Below are 21,782 nucleotides of genomic sequence, written 5' to 3'. Positions count from 1 at the left end.
ACGAGCGTGCACGATCGTGCACGAGCGAGCACGAACGACGGTTCGCTGGCAGCGTCTATCGGAGGTAGACATCCGTTTGTCTGGCCTCGGCTCGACCATAAGGCCCCAAGGCTGTTTTGCCTGAATAAATTTATGCGCGTCCCTTCCTCCCGTGGTGGAACAAGAGACGCGGCGACGAGCCTCGGTTTCGTTCACCCGCCGTCACTCGCGGCTTCCTTCGCTAATGCGATAGTTAATTATCGATCAACGGCTACCCTCCGTATAAATCATGCATCTTTTCGCTCACGGTCCAGCTTCGGTTCATCATATCGATTTCCAATTACTTATTCCGGTTCGTGTTTCATATCACAGAGGAGCGAGCCAGTTATAAATAGAATTAAAAAGGACGACGCACTGGAAGATTTCCAAGAGAAGATTTAACGTGATAAACAGACGACCAGTTCTTCGAGCTGGCCGAACGCATTTACATAGTCTACTTTGGGCAGTGACTCAGACCAGAGATCCATGTAAGGCCCAGAACCGAGCGCGTCGTGGACCTGTACGCCTACGGCCACGCGACGTCCGACCATTCTTTGAAGATAAAAAGCTTTCTCAACGGGAGGAACCTCGAAAAGAGCTCGGCCTACGTGACTCGATTTCGTAGGCGACATAAACACGTCAGAGTTGAAATATCGAAGCGTTCTTCGGGCCCAAAACGTGCAGCTCGTTATTTCTCCGACAACCTCGAGCCGACAACTACTCGTGGGAGGAGAGAATAATCTCTCTTTGCGTATCGTTCCCATCGATCTTGCCGCACTGATCGATCTTTACGAAGCAATTAGACGGAGATTCTTATACTTCTTCGCAAAAATTTTTCTTCTTCGCCTATGCCAGCGAAACGATGTTTCGAAAGCGAATTACTCGCGCGGTCGTACGAGATTCCACAAACGCCGCAAAATCAACGCGGCGTTTTCATTTTCATCCGTCAAATTTTTCGGTCGTACGAACGCTTAAAAGTTACTCTCGAGATCTCTGTAGCGTTACACCTTTACTCGTTGTTTTTGTTGGAGGAATACAGCTGTGAGTCGCGCGAGAGGTTAAGCCGGCAGTTTGAAAAAATGTCGGTATCAGCGGCAAGGGTACCTGCTGCACGGAGTACCAGCGGACGGATCTCACGTGCGCGCCGTTAAAAAGATGTTGCCCCGTTCTGCGTCGACGTCCGGCTGCGCGCGGTCCGTGGGTCCGGTGTGTGTCGGTGTGCGGTTCGAACTCTCCCGCCAGTGCACGGGCCCGTCAGTGTCTCTCGCGTTCTCGCTCGGGGAACAGCTCCGAATCGGTTACGTCGCGGCGTTTCTCCTCGCCATTTCTCCCCTTCCTCCCGGTGTTCCCGGTGTCCCCGGTGTTCCCGGTGTTTCTACCGTTCTTCTCTCGCAACTTGTTTTGCTCAGCGAGCACTCTGCGCGTAGAACGAGCAAGATATACGCAAAAGTGAACATCGACGCCGTTGAAGCTAATCGTCGAGGAGAGCCAACGACAATCCGACTAAATGAAACTTTTCCACGGTTAGAGCGAAAACACCGTGTCTTCCCTTTTTTCCCACCTTCCTTCTCCTTCTTCCCCATTTTCCTTCCCCCCTTTGACCCCTTCGCCGCTCCTTTTGCCGATTCACCGCTTCGAGTATCTCCGCGTACGTCGTTCGGGCGAGTAAGTGGTCATGGAGGCTGGATCCCGGAGACTGCTCCTGTGCTGGATATGTATTCTTGGTGTGGCGGGAGCGAACGGTGAGCAAAGCTAAAGTAGCACCAATCCGTTTAGCATTTTCCGGAAAAGCAGGATGTGGCCGGAATTTCGAGTTTCTCGAAACGTGTCACGTGGACAGTGGATGTCTGGCTCAAGGCCGACGGACGTTCACTCGTCCATTGCGCCACTCGATTGTGTCGCATCGACCTCGACGTAATGCCTTCGTATCTCTTTTCCTTCGAGCTAACGGGGTTCGAGTTACGCGTATCGTGATACGCGATGTACCCATTCCCGTCGATAGGATAGCGATCGGGATAATTGTGTACCACCGTTTCGACGCGAAGTTGACGGAAATGTGTGGCGGTAAGCGAGCGGAACCGCTTTCGATGGATGTTTTTAGATTGCAGGGGAACTTTTTGTCGCGCAAGAATCCTCGATGCTCGAAAAACTAGTCTACGCGTGGAGTTGCTGTTTGGCGAGCGGAAAAGAGCCGGAAAATTACGCGAGAATGCCGATAATGCCGTGCGAGTGGCTCGAAACTCGCGTGATTTACGCGCGAACAATAACATTGCTCGATGAATCACGCGATCCTCTTATATCTCGTTATTCGCCACTCGCTACTTCTAGCTACTCGAGACGCAGCGTTACGTGTTTACTGCTATCCACGGCGAAAGTCGAACGTTTTTGTTCGCCAGGAGTTGGCAAAAAATTAATTTCATCGCGAATTGGCCGAGTCGACGATAGAAATCACAGTAGGTTCGAGGATCTCCGTGCCGTTTGATTTAGCGACGAAGCGTTTTTTGCGTAATCAAACGGAAGACACATCGTTCTCGATTGCTTCCTCGTGGTAATTCGTTTCTTCGAGTTAATTCCTCGGTGCTAGCTTAATGGTAGCTGCATTGTCTCTGGTTGATCGATCGAGTTCGATTTTCTTCCACGTTTCGCCGTTCCACCATCTCGGATTCTTGTTCGCGAGCCAACGAAATTGATTAGCCAACCTCTGTCGGTCGGTTGGACGTAGTAACGAGCGAACATCCGAGCGAACACTTGGGCATGTCCGATGCCAAGAGGATTCTTTCCGTTGGGAAAAGAAAGGGAACGCGAGGAGGAAAGTGATTTTCTACGCTTCGAGTTACGTTCCAACTCCGCGCTTTCTTCTCGTTCCTTCGTAATCCGCGTCGATTCGCAGATCCTTGCAACCTCTTTCGCCAATTTATTCGCAAGATCGATCAGTCGTCGATTTAACGGGGGTCGAATGCAAAGACGAATTTTGTATTCCGTTCTTCTCCTTTCACCGCTTCGGATTCGCAGCACGTGGCCAGAGGAACGTTGGAAAGAGAAGGTGAAATTCGACCTAACTAGATATCGCTCTCGTCGCTGTGCATTCTGCGTTTCTTCCACGACTCGGGTCCGGATTCCATTCTCTCTTGAAAACATATTCGGCCATTTCAGATGTTCAAAGCGTAGACCTTCTTCCTTTCCCTCGCTAAATTCCGCGTATGTCGTAGATGGGAAATAAAAAGGGTGCGGATAAACGTATAAACTGCCTCGTCGTAGGAAACTACGCGACAGCGTAGAAACCGCCTGGTCAGGCCGACTCTCGATATCTTTCCTTATGGTCGATAGCTCGGTAGAAGGAAATGAAAAAGCAGAGATGGAGCGTAACGCAAAAAGCGCGTTCAATCGCGGACTAAATCGAGTTGGCCGATTAAAAGGAGGCAGTGAGGCCGCAGCGGTTCACGGCGAAGATGAAATAATAATCGCCGGTGGTTTGCAGGCATCGCAGTCTCCGTCGTATCGCGTATCGCGATCGAAGATCGGGAAAAGCCGCGAGAAATTGCGAACGCGGTTAGAACCTCTAGCGAGAAAGCGAAAAGATACCGCGGCAGCCGGAAACGGTATCTCGGTACGTTTCGCGATCGACTGAAACACGTGGCAAGGAACGAGAAAGAACGAGAAATAACGAGAGTGCCAGGGGTCGAGCAGTGACGTAGCCGTGGAACCAGAAACCCCGGTGGTGGTGTTCGTCGAACGAAGCTGAAACGAAGCTAACGAACGATATACGAACGAGCGTTTCGCAATGCACCGACGCGTTACGGTCAAGCACTGTGGTGTTGTATGCAAAATAAGAATTGGCGAAAAAGGGAATCGAATGGATGCGTAATCGATGTTCGTTGAAGATGACGCGGCGAGCAAGTCGCCCGGATATGGGCTCGGTTTGGGAAGAATTTGCAACGTTGGTCGTGTAGCATCGTTCAGTGTGACAAGCTCGTTGCGTATTTCTTCCGAAAGATATGGGGAAACGGTGAAAGAGCGGAGGACAGAGCTGACGAGGGAGAGATAAGGAGAGTGGAAAGAAAGGGAGAAGATGGGATAACGCGGCGTCCCTGGTGGAGGAGGACGCAGAGAATGCGAGAGGGTCTGCTGGAATGGGAATCGAAGGTGGGAGTGAGAGTGGGAGTGAGGAATCGGCTGGGAGAGGCCATAGGAAAACCGGTTGCCAATCTGCACGGACGTTGGACATCGGCGAAGAGCGCGGAGAAAAGGCTAAAAAGGCTGACACTCCGGTTTTCAGCAAAGCGATCTACCGTCCAATCGATTTTCATCGATTTTTGCTCGAGACCACCATGGACGAGAAGGTATAAAATGAATAGGAAAAACAATTATCCGCTGAGAAGGGGCAGGGAGGGAGGGAACCAGTGCAGAAAATACAAAGGCTGATGCGCAAGGAAGAAAAAAGTATGGAGGATCGTAAAAGCTGCTGTGCGTTCAAAACGTCCCGACGAGGCGTTGTCGTCGATCCAGTTTGAAATCGAAACGATCTTCTCCGAGAGATTCCAGATCGGAAACTCGATCTGCGATCTCGCTAGAAGGTCTAGACGTCGGCCGATCGATCACTTCGTCCTTCCTTCCCGACTAATAGCTTCTATCGGAATTAGAATCTAATGAAAATTAGATTAATAATTCGTTTTTCTCACCGATCGATAAACGATCAACGAAGAAACGATTACACATTCGACTCGCAGTGAATGGAATTTCGAATAAAGCTATTACACGAGGATCAATTCGTCCGGTAATCGAGATTACGTCGTCTGCCGTGGCTGATCTAGCGGATCTACTTTTTTCAACGACGATCCATCCAGACGCGTCGATCGACCAACGTTCGACGGATGATCGTACTTTTTCTACTTTTTCCATACGAGGTGGAACTGGGTCTTGGCTGGTCGGTCGTCGATCGTTCCTCGTTGTATTCGCGGTTGCAACTTTTGCGATTGAAGAAAAATGGCGCTGCATAGGGGAAAATTTATACAGTTATCGCGCCCTGGTTCTCGCAAGGAAAAATGATCACCGGAGGATCGTGATCTTTGACACAAAATCCTTTATGTCGGTGGTGCATGAATGGCGATCCGTTGATGGAAGAGAAACGTGCCGTCCATTCTTCGTCGTTCCTTTAACATTCCATGCCACGCTGACTACGATATTCCGTCGTAAACGTTATTCACCGTGGAAAGTTTTTCCAAGCTGAAACCCAGCCGTGTTAGATCTTCGAGGTCTCGAAGATACTCTTTAACGTTCGATCCCACACGTTCGAGCGTTTACGCGAGAATCATTCTCCACTTTTCACGAGCGCCTACCATCCGCACAAAAAGCGAGAGATCGATAGGGAAAAAGATTATCGAGTTTCGAAGAACGCAAGGGGTTCTTTCGATTCGCTTGTTTTACGCCTGGCTCTAACTGTCTTTAAATTTAGAGGGTAACGTTATAGACAGAATAGATAGGGTGGCAACGAAACTCCCATCTCCTCGAAAGGCGAAGATTTTTTTACGGTGGAATACATTTGCGCGCTCTCCCTCTCTCGCTGTCTTCTTCTCTCTCTCTCCTTAGTTAATTTACGACTTCCCGATTAGTTATAATTCACGGTATATCGGGAAGATTCTTTGGTTGAAATGGCAAGTCCAAATGGCTTATCCCGGTACCGATAGCATCGGTGACCTCTTCCTCTGCTGGATCTCTGCATCTCCGTAGTTCACGCGGCTGTTCCTCCAGCCAAATATGGCGGATACCGGTTGAACCACTCGCGGTGCACGCGTGTCGTGTCACCGTGACTGCGTGGGCACGCGTGCCTGTGCGTGTGGAGACGAAGGACAGACAGGAGCACCCACGGGCGAATTCCTCCCGTTCGACGATCGTTTCTCGATGCCGTATAAGCTTCTCGAAGGAGAGAGGCTTGCCGTAAAAATTGCTCGGCGGTACCTCGCCTCCGTTTTAGGCGGGCAATATTATCTTCTTGCGAACTCGAGGTGCGGCCGTACGCGACGATTGACACGTAAGGAACATGTCGGTCTCTTCTTTAGTCGATGTCGTAATGGTATCTACCGAATAGCTCGCGTCTTCTTTTTCTACCTTCCTCCTACTTGCCTTGCGTGCAATTTCTTTTTCGAGACTACCTATCGCCGATTTTGCTACGCTTGTCCAAAGTGTGTAGTAGTCGGAGAGGTGAAGCGCGTTGGACGAGTTCGGTAGTTCAGCTTCAAGGATTTCCACCTACCGGATTTACGCATCTGAGACATAATTCCAAGCTGGTCTCGCGACGCGTATATAAAGTAGCAATTTTCGAGAAGCGGAGTATAATCGGGCCGGCGGATCGCCGTGTTCTTCTTCTATTTCGTACCGGCTTTCGACGACTACTACAAGCCCGTCTCGTCTTGTCGTTTTCTTCGCCTGGCGAAACCGCCGTTTCACCGGAATAATTGCCTTCCCTTCCATCTGACCCATTATACCAACGCTCGATCTAGCTCGCTAACCTTTGTAACCGCTCGTTTTCGCCATTCATAATGATCAACCGAACGCTGGAGTATAGCGTTGCTCGCGGTTCTTCGTCGCTTGTCCGCTGTTCTCGTCTGGTCATTAATCATTTGCACATCTTTTTCGACGGTTCCGTGATTCTTAAAAGTCGCTAGTCATTCGTAATTCATTAACAAAGACGGTGTTTTCATGAAATAATCGTGGCTGCAAGCGATCGATCGATCGATCGAGCGAACGTTCATCTGCTTGTTCCTGGCTGCTCAAAAGCCTTCGTCGCGCTTTTAAATATCATTCTTCGACGCCGTGGAGGGGGCAGATCTTCCGGGTTCGATAGAGACTGATCTTCCTCGCGCGCGGAATGCGGCGATATCTTGTCGGACGACGAGGATGAAATTTGGAATCGGTGGTCTCGTGGTGGCTTGCCGTTTCTACGACGACATCCACGGAACGACGATCGTTCCGTGCAAACGACCAGGCCACAAAGCGTTCGCACGAATGCTGTTACAATCGAGGAAACATTAATAAATGATACGGAGTAGGTTCTCCTGTGAGATCGGTTCAAACGCGAACTTCACGGTGAAATTCAAGATTAACGAAGAATTAATGCTAACGAACGTAATAATTACAGCGGCGTCCGAAAGGAAGTACCATAACGCTGAACGGAATGAGCAATCTTAATGGGACGAAGTTAGAAATACTGGCGAAAGTACTGCGCGTGCGTGGACTCCGCGGAGGGATCCATTAGCGAAAAGAGGGGCGGGGAGGGGGGGAGGGAAATAAGCACGCGAGGATTTTCTTGATCAGATACGAGAGCGAGAACGGTTGTAAAAAGGTGCGACATAGGTCGTAAACTGACTGTCGGCACAGGCCAGTTAACGAAACTGCTGTCGGTCGATGCTTTTATATCTATTCCGATGAAGTAACGAACAACCACGAGAATGATTACAACGGTCGTTAACGCGGTGCTACGTTTGCACGATCTTTAAACCGTTTGAGTGCCAAGCGGCGCGATCGCGCTTCTTCTATTTTGTGTCCAAAAGTGCCCAGCGCTCTGAGCTGCGAAGCTGACAATCAGCGCGCTCGGTTGGTGAACGCGGAATATGAGAAGCGCTATCGCGCCGCTCGGCATTTTTGGACACGGAATATGACAAGCGCTATCGCGCCGCTTGGCAAATATCCATTGGGAAACAATAATGACCCGTGGCACTCAAACGGTTAAGCGACTCGCGTACGCAGGATCGTGCGTTTGCGGATTCGTAAACGGTGCATCGTTTGCTCCGTGCGAAGATCGATCCATTTAACGTTCTTCTTTCCATTCGAATTTACCATCGATAATTAAGTCGACCGAGGAGCGTAACGTTGGCCGTTCTCGTTGCGAGAAATCGCATACGGGACGGAGAAATCCGGGGAGCATCTGAAGAGATTAGATACCTTCTCCAACTTACGAGCATCGCATTTGTAAGGATGAAAAAGTTGTTTTCATCGGAGAAGCGTGTCGAATATGCACCGCCACGCGTTCACGAGCAATCCAAGGAGCGGTGTTATCGGTACCGAATCGCGAGTATAGACTAGCAGACGAGCATCATTCGTGCATGTCTCTGGACGGAGTCTGTATCAGAAAATTCCACTGTTCTGCCAATGATCGTTGCCTCTGCTATCAAACGTAATAAATCTGCGCTGATTCGCGTACGCTTCGCCACGAACGTTTACTTATACGCGGCAATAATTGCACGTTACGAGGCGCGGTAACGACACGGTTGAAATTAAAAATAAATTAAACACGCTCGAAATGGTGGGTCGTTTTCCTTCGCTATGGATGATCACGCTAAACCGGTACGTCGAACGTGCAAAGGAATTCGCGGGGAAAAAATCCCACTTTCTACCTTTTTTCAGCAGATTTTTTCGCATAAAACGGATTCGGATTGTAAAAGGGAAGAAAGAGGAGAAGAGGAGAAGAGGAGAGAGAAAGATCTGTTGCGAAAGAAAGAAGGAATAACGGAGAAGACACGAGACGATGTAATTTCGAAGGATATTTGCCAACTCCGGAGTTGTTCCCTCGCTGGGGACGTCCGAGAATCAACGAGGAAAGGACGAACTCGCGGAAACAATTAAATCCCGTGATCAGATAAGCACGCGAGTATCCTCTGGAAAATGTATTCCGTGCTTGGGTCGGGAGCACTACAAAGTCTGGATAATAAAGCGTGCCGGAAGTCGCCTGGAGATAGTTTCAACCCGATTCGATATCTCGACGATGACAGTACGAGGAAGTCACTTTGAATGACAAAGGGTTATTCTCCCCGGAATAAGTTCGCAATGTTGCAATTACGCGGGGAAAACGTACAGTCGTGTCATGCCCGATACGATCTAGAATTCGATTGGGGTGCTCAATACGAACGTGCAAAGAAACGGAAAAAGGACAAGAAAAAAGAAAAACTGATGGTCGCAGTCGGAGATAAAATTCCGTTACGCGTCGGCGATGATCGAGGAATCCACCACTCGGGTGAAATCGCGATCAGTCGAAAGAATACCGGCGAATGCCACGGCAAAAAGAATAAACGTGCCTCTCGTTAAGTTTCGTTTTACATTGCGAGAGATTGGAAGAATGCGGGCCGAAAAAAATGCACGTCGAACGGCCACGTAACGACGCGTGTGAACGTTTTATGCACCAGCGATCCGAGGCGTAAAATTGTTTAAATAATGGACCGCCGGTAGAGCGCCGGTGCTCGGCCGGTACTACTCCGCCCGTGCTCCGCTGGTGGACCGACGATTTAATCGTTCCCGAGATTACCGAAAATGTGCATAACGGTAATCACCGACCACGCGCATAATTTGTGCACGGATCGCCGTCATGATAAATTATTCATCCTGCATTTGGCGCGCGCGCGCCATGCACCTTGCTTCTCGTGTCTCTCGTTTCGTGACTAGCCGCGACCCCACGACCGCGACCGATCCTCCCGATGTCATTTGCATTCGCGTCGCTGGACAATTATTTCTTCGAATCGCGAAAGCAAATCGACAGCCTCTTCTTCATGGAAGAATTCTCGTGGTTCTTCGTGGAAATCGAACTGAAAAATCGGATCTCGGGACGTGTACATCGATTCGTTCGATCTTCCATCTCGATGCACTTCGCGTCGCTTCGAGGAAGTTTCGAAGAGTTTTGAAGAGAGAAAGGAGAACTCGTCTGTATTCCAGAGACGCGATATTCCTAGGATTTCTGCGATTCGTGTTGCTCGCGTTCGTAGGTAGATAGCTGACCTTGGTATGCGACGCACGATCGATCGCTTCCGCGCAATCGATTACGCGCGACAGGGGCGAACAGTAGCGGCGATATAAACGAACGACGCAGAGCGGCAAAGCTCGAAACCGAATTCCAAAGCAGAAGCTCTGTGTTAAAGATAGTCGCTTTCCAACCGATTTGTTCGGATCATCGTGGTAAAAAGGTTCTCGCAACCTGCTGCCAGCATTCTATTACGTTTTATCGGACACCTGGAGGACGCTGCTTCGACGCGCATTGTCCAAGCTGCTTGCTTCTCCATGGCCGTTTAAACGCTGCCTGACGCGCGAGGCTGAAAATAGCAAAATGCGTGCTTAAGATTCACTCGTGGCGTGGCAAGTTTGTACCAATCTCCAGGCGGAATCTCTTTAACCTCTTTGCATCTTCCAGACGATTAAGGGGAAAATCACTTAGCTTTGGCCGTATCGAAATTGCGCGTTCATCGTCGAAACCGGTCTGCGATTTTCAGTTATGTAACTTCTACCGACGCTCGAAAAGACGAGGAATTTAGCGAGAAGATACGAAGGAGATAGCACAGAGAGATACGGATCGTTAGACTCGTTGTTTCAGCCTCACGGTCTCGCGAGCGATCCGTGTGTGGTCGTATGCACCGTGTTTCGCGGTGATTCTCTCGTTTCCATCGGTCCTATCGACGGAATCGTAGATCGCTAATGATCGCTGATGATCAGTGATTTACCGCTGGCAGCCGTTGTAATCGGGCCGCGGCGTATATCGCGCCGTGGCCAAAGGAACCGGAATGAAATCACCGTTACCGAGTCCGCTCCTCTTTTATCACTCTCGCGGCCAACCTACCTCGCATCGATTACGAACTTTCGATCCTGTTACGCAGTCGTGCAACGCTCTATGCGTTCTGTTCGCCGCGTCTAGCTGCTCCTTCGAGCAACCACTAGCCAAGTAAACGGATTCCTCCTGTGATTTTCGTTCGGCCACCATCGCGATATTTATCTATCGCGTATCACGCGAAACACGCCAACGCCATATCGTTTCCACTCGCGTGATCCTCTGCGCGCAGTATCAAAATAAATTCTTGTCCACGTGGATCGTGCGATTGGTAAAAATTCGCCAGGAGGAATAACGCCGAAGAGATGCCAACTGTCGCCTGTAGTCTCTCGCAACGGTTAATCCTTAAGCAGACGTAGGAATTGCACGCGTCTTTTTCTCAGCACCTGGCAGTACGAGACAGCATGCACAACTGTTGCATTGTTAAGGGGAAAATAACTCGCGGTGGCGCGTGGAGGAGATCGGGCAACGACAACGAGGAGTAATTGAATTATGTACAGAGGTGACGTTTGAATTAGCGAGGCAGCGTGGTCGGTCGTCGGTGGAACGCGAGTGGCGAATTTATTTGCATAACTAGGAAAACGTAGGCGTTCGTTTAATTAACATCGTCCGTAACGAGGGTCGCCGAAGCATCAGGGTGTGGATGTGCTTCTTAGAAATTGTGGCAATTAATATCGCGCGTTCTTAATTACCATCCAATGTAGCGCGTATCTCGCAGCAAGTTTACAGGCATCAACTCGTCTTTTCTCGTAGTCCACTCGCGAAATTGCTTCATTTCGAAATTCCGGCCGACACAGCTTCAGCAAGAGATGTTCCTTGGTAAAATTCAGCGCTCGAAACTCGCCTACCACCAGCAGCCTGTGTTATAACTGTAACTTCGAAAGCGTATCGATTTACGAGCAATGCACTCTGCTTGCAAGCGGAAGTCGTTGGAAGCTCGCTGGAATCTCGATCTTGGAAATGGTATCTTTTGTCTCGCGATATCGAAGTCGCTTGCGATCGTAACGATCGCCTTTGGAGCAACGCGTTGTCTCCAAAACTGATTTCTCGATTACCGTACGAATCCACGGGGGGGCGCTGAATCCCTGCCGACTCCGTACCGTTCAAAGCAATAGCAATGCAATAACGATCGTTATTATTCCAGCACGATGCATTATTATTCCAGATCGTGAAGCAACCAATTGATTCCGTGGCCAATTTCTCGTTGGCGAAATGAAACGTTGCTTGGCTTCGTTAGAATGTCTATAATTGCAAATTGCGATCCGTTTCTTACGCCAATCGCTCTAAATCCACGCGAAAAATGTAATATCGCATAGCGTTATTCCACGCGTGATAACTATACCTTAAACTAAAAGTATCGAGTGATGATATCAATTATAGCTGTCAGACCCAAGGCACATGAAACGTAAAAGGCCCAACGAGACTCGTTGATTTATTAATTATCTCCTTGATATTAAAAAATACTGATCGTCTACCAAAATCGACGAATATTATATCTTCGTTGTATCCTTGGAATCCTTATTAAAGAATAATCGTCTCAAGTGCTAAGGCACGGTGCAGCATCTAGCCGGTAATGGCTACTCTCCCAAGCTCGTTGATGGTTTAAAACCAGTTCCCGTGACTTCGATTCTCTATGGTTACCAAAGTGTTACCGAAGTTGGTCTACGCTACATCCTATTAACCCCTAGTCAAGTTCTTAACATGCGCGATATCCATCCAATTGTTAGTCAACGGGCATTTTCTCTACAATATTTTGAGATGATCGGGGTAAACCATCGTGGATTTTAGAATTGAAGTTGCTACGCATCGTCCATCTCGGATAGACGATAAAATTAGACAACAAGGTTGTCGATGTAAGAATATGTCACGGTATGCGTGAATCATGCACGACCGGAAACGAACGTGCAGGAGGATATATCAAGGAACGTGCATCCTGTTCGATCTGATCCATTCTTTGCTGCCACTTAATTGTTAGCCGCAGAAATTTCCAAGTGCACGCTTCGTTGTCTGTTCTTCTCCACTCGTGGTTGTTAGTTGTACAGTTAACGACGTATGGGTGTATAGACAACGGAATACGAATGCTAATCGCGTCATTGGAAAATGGGGTCGCCCACGCCGTTCGCTGTCGACAAATGTACACATCTCGAATGTCTTTCACGGAAGCTTTAGCGAGTTCTGAATCGTTGTGAAAAAGACCATTCGCGGAGCTTTCTTAAAAACGCTGGAGAACTTTCGTTATTCTCGACTCTTCGAATTAAAGCGATACAAATTGAACTTTGTCACTGATTTTCTCTCGCGATATAACTGTCCTTGATCTTTGGCATCGTAATCCGTACAGCACGGAGCGTATTATGGCGCGATGACGCGTAATTATGCGCCTTCGTTCTTGTCTGAACACCGAGATCGGTAATGGTCTCAAATTATTGTAATCCCAACGGTCGTGTGTTGCCGTAATTTACACCAATTCCTCCTTCTTCCCCGGCCACTTTATGAAACAGTCGGAGAAAGGGCGTAATAGCGAGGAGCAAAGAAAAGAGATAGAAACCGGAACACGAGGGAACCGTTCATAAGGGACCACTATGCGAACATTAAATACACAGTCCGTTTACCATCGACAGTGAAACCGATCACTCGTTTTCTTTTTCGAATTTGCACCAAGGGTAGAAACGATTCCGGAAATAACTCATAATAACCGTTACGTAAACGACATTTTCGAAGTAACGTCGTATTTCAAAAATTGCCGAAATCATAACCAAAATTTACATCATTAGCGATTTGGATCCCGTGTAACGATTATAGAAAATCACGCTTCTTTAAAACAGTCGACGATATTTTGCGATAGTTTTTAAACCGTATCGTATTGACGGCGATGTCCCATAGAGCAAGAATGAATGCTAGACTTGCAACTAGCTTGATCAACCTTAATTGGTCCACGATATAGGATTAAGGAACCTTTTATACGACATTTCTCAACAGACACGTTATGCTCATGCTGATACATATTCGTCTCATGAACACAATAAAACTAAAATCAGGAAGATGTGGAAAACTTTCTGGAAATTATGGAAATTATTATCTACGTTATTCGTCTCGTATTATCAGTTATCGAGGCTCGATCAAAGAGAGAGAGAGAAAGCGGGTCAAAGATTATTCCATTACAATTGGCAAAGTCGCTTAAAAATTACAAAGGCAAACGCGTCGGGTACATAGATACAATCGTAAAGAGATAAGAAAGTCTTATCGGTAGGAAGAAAAAGTGGGAAGCAATTAACAACGAGGGGGGCTAGCGGAGGAGCGTAGAAAGGTGGCAAGGTGGGAAAACCGTGCCGGGGGTAAAGGTGAGCTTCGACTTCTTCGTAAACTTCCTGAGATCTTAATCTCGCGAGGACGGAGCGCAGAGCCAGAGGGAAGACTAAGGGAAGAGTAAGGGAAGCGAGAGGGAGGAAAAGGCAGTGTTAAAAGGAGAAGGGCAGAGAAGAACGGAATTCTCAGAGAGCGGGGTGATGCGTGCTTCTCGGATTTAATGACGGTAAAGAGTAGAGAGGAAGGGATCGGAAACTCGGCGAGAATAATAAAGAAGAAAGGTACAAGGGTCATGTATAGTCTCTCCCGCGGCGTCGAGAATCGTTCGCGGAACGAAGAACCGGCAGCATTCGGACGAAACGATTACCCCGGTAATGAAAGCGGATCCCTATCGGCGGCATAAATTACGAAGACAATGGGGCGAGTGTCCGAACCGGAGGATACTCGAAAAAAAAAGTTGCAGCTCGTTGGAGGACCGTCGACGAGGTGGAAAAAACCGAAACAGGAAGTCCTCCGCCTGTCTGACAGCGGGGTAAATAAATGACATCGCGAGGAACACTGGAAACAGAGAGGTAAGGAAGAAAAAATTGGAGGTGCAGGATCTCTCGCAGTGACTACGATGTTAGGAGAATGCCGCTGATCAAAACACAAAGAAGGAGAGGTAAGCGAAGAAAGAAAGAGGGAGAAGAAGCAGCAGCAGCAGAAGAAGAAGAAGAAGAAGAAGACGAGGGAGAGGAGGAAGAAAATAAGAAAAAGAAGAAGAAGAAGAAGAAGAAGAAGAAGCGAGCTTGCTATCGAGGAGGAGCAGAGTAAAAGAGGCTTCGGCGGTAGAGCAAAAACGTAGCGGACGTCGAAAATGAAAAAAGGAAATAGAGGGGAAGAACACAGAACGAAAGAAGAAGAAAGAGTTTAAGGTCACGGACCTCCGTCGAGAGATGGCTGTGGAGGATCGTACAGGTGGTTGTGCCGCCTGGGGAAGCACTTTAAACTCGCTAATGGAAAAGACCGCCAACCCTGGGGCTATTTGAAAGTGACACACCGTGCAGTCGCGTAATTTGCGCGTTAATCGCGACTCGATGGACAGACGGAAACGATGAACGAGGACGGGGACACGAGATCTGTCCGGGTGAGACGTTTCATCGTTCAGGCTTGTCACGATGAGCGACAGGTGAAAATAGGTGAGAGACAAGCGAGGAGTGGAAAAATTTCCTTCGCAGCGAGAAAACGTCGAAACGTTGGAAAATTTCTCGAGTAAAATGTATTTGGATCACAGAGGCAAACATACGTCGTTGTCTCGATTCATAAGCAAACGTCGTCGATCCGTGACTGCTACGTTATCGAACCATCTCGAGATGGCAACCAGAGCGCGTGGTTCGTTGGCTTTCTCGTTTGCAATGGAGAGGAGTCAGCTTGTGCATGAAACTCTCTCGACTCCGGTCCTCTGTCGCGTAGATGATATGCTACGTTCTTTAACGACGCGTAGCCCGCGTGACGATAATCCTTCATCGTGAATTATTACTCGAGCCGCGTAACTGGCTATGAACTGCATGCACCTTGCCGTCCCACAGAGATACAGCGATTGTTCTCGAGATGAACGCAGAAATTATGTATCAAATGACATCCACGTGGATTGCTGGATGAAATCATTTAGCATGGTTCGTTGATCTATACTCGAACGGAGATCTCAATTATCGGCTATTCGATTTTTCCTTCCTCGACAGTTGCCGCCCGTCAGTCGCTGGAACATTTGCTATAGTCAAATACAGTTATCGATGATGGTTTAACGATAGCGAATCGTTATATCGATGGCGATGAAATTAGCCATCGATCACGGGAGCGTAAAGCTGGATCGCGTTTATCTCTAGTACGAGATTTATGATTGAAAATTCAATTATCCGGGTAGGAAATGAACTAGGAGATGCGCGGTTGTTCCTCCGCGAGTTCTTCGTTTTTCACAGTTGGACGGAGCATTCTCATATCGTAATAATGTAAACCGGTGCTTTCGGTGTGGATCATGCGGACATTACTCGCAAACGGTGAAAGTATCTATCGTCGAGTTCCGCGAATAAACAGGGTCCAACCTAGGGGGATGTACATCAGCCCGGGTTTCTCGAGCGCACGATGTCGAGCTGCTCGCTTTTCAAGGTCGAGACGTTTACGACTTTATGGGGCAATTACCGTGGTATACTGCAAGTTAGTTTGCGGCTACGTCGTACTTCTCCTCTTCTTTTTCCTCGCGTTCGCCATTCGCCAGGATGCTGTCTGCCTTCCTCCGTAACCTTGTCTTCCGTTTTTCCGAAACACGTCTAATCTACTCGACCGATATTGCGCTACATAGACATATTCGATGTTCTTCTTTGTTTTGCGAAAACGATTACGGTGGATAGGAGAGCATCGAACGTATGACCTTTCTTTCGAAAGCGCTACGGTAAAGGCTAACGTTTCTTTCCGTCTTTTCGTTTCAGTCCAAAGCAAAGTGAGATGCTCCGAGCAGTGGATGGAGGTTGACATCGCAAGGAGCAGTCCGCAGGCGAGGATATATCTACAACAGATGAAGGACTTTCCAGGTAAAGATCGATTCGTTTCGTGTTTCTGCCTGTGCCAAGGTCCGCGTTGCGGACGTAGCTGTGAGATATAGAAGCGGGAAGCGAAGGTACGTGCGTATTTTACACGCTGAAACGTATCTTCTTTTACAGACGAAGCTTGCAAACCTCGGCTTAGCAACGGCGTCGCCACGTTCCGATTACCGCTCTTGGAACAGGACATGTTGCGATGTGGTATCACAAGAGTCGTTAACAAAGTTACGGTAAGGCATAATTACGAGTCTGATGGCCGATAAAACTATGATTTCCGAATAATTCAAATCATCGAATAATTTAACCAATACCGATACGAAGCGTGATTTATACGACGTTGGAACAATTTTGCCGGATCCGATCGAATTTAGTTTCTTTGACCCGCGGTGGCAAGTTTTTCGCATCAGCCGTTCTGCCGGCGAGGCTTCTGGCATCGTGGCATAAGTTGCCTATCAAAGCGAAAGAAGGAAATCTATTAATCCGTATCCGGCTGCCGCAATGGAACAGAGATCGGCGTGCTCGCGTTCGATTTAGCGTTAGCATTCGCGAACTCTTTGGAATAAAAACGTGATTGGATGGAAGTGTATTCGGTGAAATAAAATCGATCTCTCGTGATGAACGTTCGAACGAACGTATCGATTCGTGCACGAGCAGCGATAAATTGTTACTACTCCTTTCATTGTTTCGATCGAGGATGCCATGGATTGTAGCAAAATTACAGTCGTATAATGATATACAGGGTCAGAAGGTGTACTTTCATCGGATAATAGTGGAGGAGCCCGCGGATTCCAGCAAGCACACGTTCACTGTAAAGTGTGTTATCACCGAAGTCGTTGTGAAACCTGGAATCTCGATCGCAGCCAATCACACCGCGGTTCGACGGAGCGTTCTTCCAGCAGGTTTCCAGGAACCCGAGTGAGTTCATCTTTTACCTTAATATTCAGTTTCTAAGCTATTTATTCCAGATCCCTCTACGTTTATCATTCGCCTCTAGATTTATTCGCGTATTTATATTTTCGGTGTGTCAGTTTAGACCTTTGCGCAGATCAGCCGTAAGCAAGAACCGTTGTATTATACGACACTAGTTATAAACCAATTCGAACGCGATTCTAACAGCTGTTGAACGCGCCTAAGCGATCGTGCACGCGCAACAGTTGCGTATCCTCATCAAGGACAGCTTCTCGTCTAATACGTTCAGAGAAGCTCGACGAAGTAACAGCTAAAATAATCTTCGAAACTTTCATCCATCTATAAACTCGCCGTTGTACGAGGCATTTCGCTCTTCGATGATTTAAACGGTTAAAAGTTTCCGGGGCTGAGGCTGTAGCGAAATAAGATCGCGTCTGGTCAGACAAGATGTTCGTTCTCGGATCATAGCTAGCAATTAATCGCAATCGTACAGGCAGGTGGCAAAACTGATTAATCAAAGAAGAGAAGGTTGATTCTTGATTTAGGTACTGAATGAAACGAGGCGCGTTGACCTACTGGTAATTATCCACGCTATATCGGTATACCGCGTGCAAAGTGTTTGCAATCGTTGGTTTCTTCGATCCAGGCGAGACGAGCTTCGTTCGGATCAAGATTATATTTCTTTCGAGCAGTTCATTCAATAGGATATTTAATCTCGAGGCAATTATGACACAGGAGGAAGCACAGATTGTATAGAAAATGGTAACGGTGCGAGAATAAGAAGGCCACGGTATTACGGGAAGAAAGAAAATTCAAGCATTCGTTGCTTTCTAATTCGAATGAACGAGCTAAACGAAGATGAACATTTGTCGTGGTCACCGGGTTGATTCATGATTCCACGTTCCATTTATTCTTCCAGCCTATACGCGCAGGTGCTGGAAAACCTGAAATGTAATTTTAGCCTCGTATACCTCGCGTCACAGAATCTCCCTTCCTTTTCCCGTTCCTTCGATAAAACTCACTTTGCGACTTGTTCGTATTCTCCGCATATTCCTGGTAAAACGTTCCAACCGGCGCACGACCATCCGTGGAGATCCTTTTGTTTGCCCGGAACATGTAAATGTCGCATAAGAGACACTAACGACCCCTCCAAAGCAGCCTCGACGTTTCGTTTCTAAACGGCCTGTTAAAACCTCGTTTGAATAAATCTTCTTACATTCGTGGATCTCTTCATCTCGTATTCCCGTGTTTATCGCTTTTGTTTTTCGTTCGCGATTTATCCCCGATGATAGTTGCCAAATTATGATTTACGAATGGCGTTACGCACGTATCAGCACGTACCAGTCGGTCATGGACAGATGGCAGAAAACCTGTAACGTAATTTTAGCAGGCAACAGTGACGCGACTGCTGTCAGAGAGATTCTCTTCCTACTTCCCGCCGATGAAAGTTACTTCGCCAGGCGACATTCTTCCCGAGTATACTCTCGGGAGTTTCTCGATGCGAACCGTGCGTACACAGGTGGAATTTTTGTCTCGTTCCTGTTTCGCGGCACTAATTTATTGGCACTAATCGATCGTACACTTTGCCATGGTTGTTGCGCGGATTCTTCGGATCGTCGATGTGTCGCCTCTCAACCAGGAAGCCGTAAAATCTTTATTGTTGAATTATCACGCGGTATCTCCCGTAGCCGTTCCTCGAGGTCGAGCTACGCACTACGGGAAAATTCTTTCTCGATCTTGATAACTGTTTCTGCTTCCACGAAGTCGATGGAATTGCACGCTTGCTCGATTGGATGCGTCCATCGCGATTAGGGATCACCGTGCGCATCAGCCGACTATCGGGGGATGATCGAACAACTGAAAATTCTTCGGATAGTCTTCGATCGTTGTCCATTTGCGCGTCTATTCGATTCACGGAAGATAACAGATGCGAACAGCAAAAAGCTCATCGACAAACGCGTCGTCCAAACGGAAACTTTATCGCGGTCCCTGCTTTTTCCGGCTTCGTCATCATCCTCTGTCTCTCCAGTACCGTTTGTAGCCTGTGCCGTTCGTAACGTTGCCAGGCATACGGTTTCACGGAAATGACGAATGCTTCGGCAGAAGAAGAAACGCGATTCAGGTCGATGACTGTCGAAAGTAACCTAGGTCGCAGCACGATTCACTCGCGTCTATTTTCCGTGTTCTTGCGACTCGCGAGCGGCTTAATTTTACCCCGACTGACCACTGAATCGTATAGATCATCGTAATCTCGCGATTCGACGTTATAAGGTGATGTTTGTTCGTAGTTTTTGCCCGGAAATTACATTCAATCGCATCTTCCTCAGGTTCGATAAGTTCCATTTGCCAGATGGCTGCGTGTTGCTTCTAACAGCCATTTTACGATTCAACCAGAAACAACGTTTCTTTCTCGGCAAAAATTTTAATACGACTCTCTTGCTTCCTGTACCAGTGTGATCGACATCAGGGGAGAGATTTCCGAGTCGGCACCGGTACCGATATTGGGAGTCGGCGTAAGGCAAGGTGGTAATCTCGTTACTGGAGAACTGAACGTTAGCCCAGGTACACCTTTGCAGATGGAGATCTTCCTGGACAATGGTTCCGCGCCCGTTTATGGACTGTTGGTTACCTATATGTTAGTCACAGACACCAAATCACAGGAAGAAACTATTATTATTAATGGGTAAGCGAACTCTTTCTAATTCGTCTGTATCCTCGAACCGGAACGTTTCACATCGTCTTTCCTGTCGCCAGCTGCTCCGTGGATCCATATCTGTTCGAGAATTTCAACACGGTGGACGGCGACTTTCTGACGGCAAAATTCCGAGCATTCAAATTCCCAGAAAGTACATACGTTCAATTTCGCGGTACCGTAAATGTTTGCTTGGATAAGTGCCAAGGGGTATGTTGTCGATCTTTGCCATTATTAACGCGCCATTATTTCGCAAAGCTTATAATTTAAGTCATTGCGTTAACGTTTACTCCCATCGACACTTGTTCACTAACGAAATGCTTCAGATCGAGTGCAGTAACGGCCAAATTGGATTCGGCAGGAAAAGGAGAGCAATCGATGTCTCGAATACCGATAAGAATAAAATCTTCGAAGTTACTATGTCTGCTCTGATTAAAGTCGATTTTGAGGAAGACGCAGTGGTGGACAAAGGTAAATGATCCGCGCTACGTGTTTTGTTCCAGTTTTACTGTCGTTTAATCGAAATTCTGTACTCGACAGCTTTATCCGAATTGTACATCAGAAGAGGAAAAAACAGGACAAAAGCTAGGGCGGTGATAGCCGAAGAAGTGAGAGAGCAACCTGCTCCGACAACGATCAGGACAGAAGAGAGAGCTTTCATAGCACAAGAAGTTAAAGAACAGTTCAAGTATAAGGTTACCGAAACGGAGATAAACGGCTCATCGTGTAGAACAGCAGTCTTACCCTTTATCCTCGTTCTCCTTTGTTTCTGCAAATTTTTGTAAGATTTAAAGGGAACGATCTTGCAAACCGATGGACGACAATCGCTGACTGTAAATAGAAAGCAGCTCGAGAAAACCGGCACAGGATTCGAGTACGCTGCGAGAAGAATGGATCGAATTTCTAGCCGGATATTAGTATAATTCTTTTCCTTCCTACGTAGGAAAAAGATTGATCGTGCATCTACTTTGTGTGATATCGAATCAAATTAACAATCGAATGTCATTTTCGGTCAACATTCTCCGAGACTCCTAGCATTTCGGACGATGTTCCGTACAGTGTTAATAGAAGGATTGCGGTCGTCTTTAGTCTTAGAAATATAATCGACCGTTCGAAAGATACAGGGGGGGTTACTGTATAGGAAGATTAACTGCAAAGCTTCGATTCTGGGTTAAATAGCATCTGCTCAAGAAATTTCTCCGCTCTGCGACCGCCAAATTTTCACACTTGTCTCTTCTGTTTTCGTAATCCGCATTACTTAATACGTTAATACGTTTCCCAGCTGTACCCTCGCGAATAACCGCATAATAATACAGCCGCTATACTGCCAGAAGAAAATTGGCCTTTGCGAGCGGAGAATACCGAAGAGACCTAGTCGCGCGACGAGGTGTAACAACGTGATGTGACTTAAGCAACTTAGACAATTATGAGGTAATTAATTGCTGCTATAATCTCAATACAATTATAACGGAACGCGCAAGTGTAAAATAACTCTTAATAAAGCGAGAGGAAACACGCGTATACGCGTGCTCGTTATTTCGCATCCGTGAAGAAGCGTCCCTATTTTATAGTCGCGTAAAGAAGGACGAGAGAAGGCTAATAAAGATACGTGTAGAAACATACAAAATACCTATAAACTTGGAATGTTTAATAATCTCGTATATACATGCAGATTCCGTATAAAAAAATATATATAGCTTTG

At 47.4% G+C, this 21,782-nt stretch overlaps 1 protein-coding gene across 1 annotated transcript; it reads left to right on the top strand.

Moving 5' to 3' along the window:
• Positions 1 to 1,287: 1,287 nt before the first annotated feature.
• Positions 1,288 to 21,671, top strand: qsm (Zona pelucida superfamily protein qsm). Its single transcript, XM_017906048.1, has 8 exons — positions 1,288 to 1,760; positions 16,369 to 16,470; positions 16,600 to 16,709; positions 17,219 to 17,394; positions 19,841 to 20,071; positions 20,143 to 20,290; positions 20,407 to 20,551; positions 20,621 to 21,671. The coding sequence occupies exons 1-8, from the start codon at positions 1,694 to 1,696 to the stop codon at positions 20,863 to 20,865; spliced, it is 1,224 nt and encodes a 407-aa protein (XP_017761537.1). The 5' UTR covers positions 1,288 to 1,693; the 3' UTR covers positions 20,866 to 21,671.
• Positions 21,672 to 21,782: the final 111 nt, after the last annotated feature.

The sequence above is a fragment of the Eufriesea mexicana genome, unplaced genomic scaffold (genome assembly GCF_001483705.2).
Source record: "Eufriesea mexicana isolate 0111107269 unplaced genomic scaffold, ASM148370v2 scaffold5018, whole genome shotgun sequence".
Taxonomy (NCBI): domain Eukaryota; kingdom Metazoa; phylum Arthropoda; class Insecta; order Hymenoptera; family Apidae; genus Eufriesea; species Eufriesea mexicana.
Note: the sequence above shows the minus strand (reverse complement) of the source record. Positions and strands in the feature narration are given on the sequence as shown.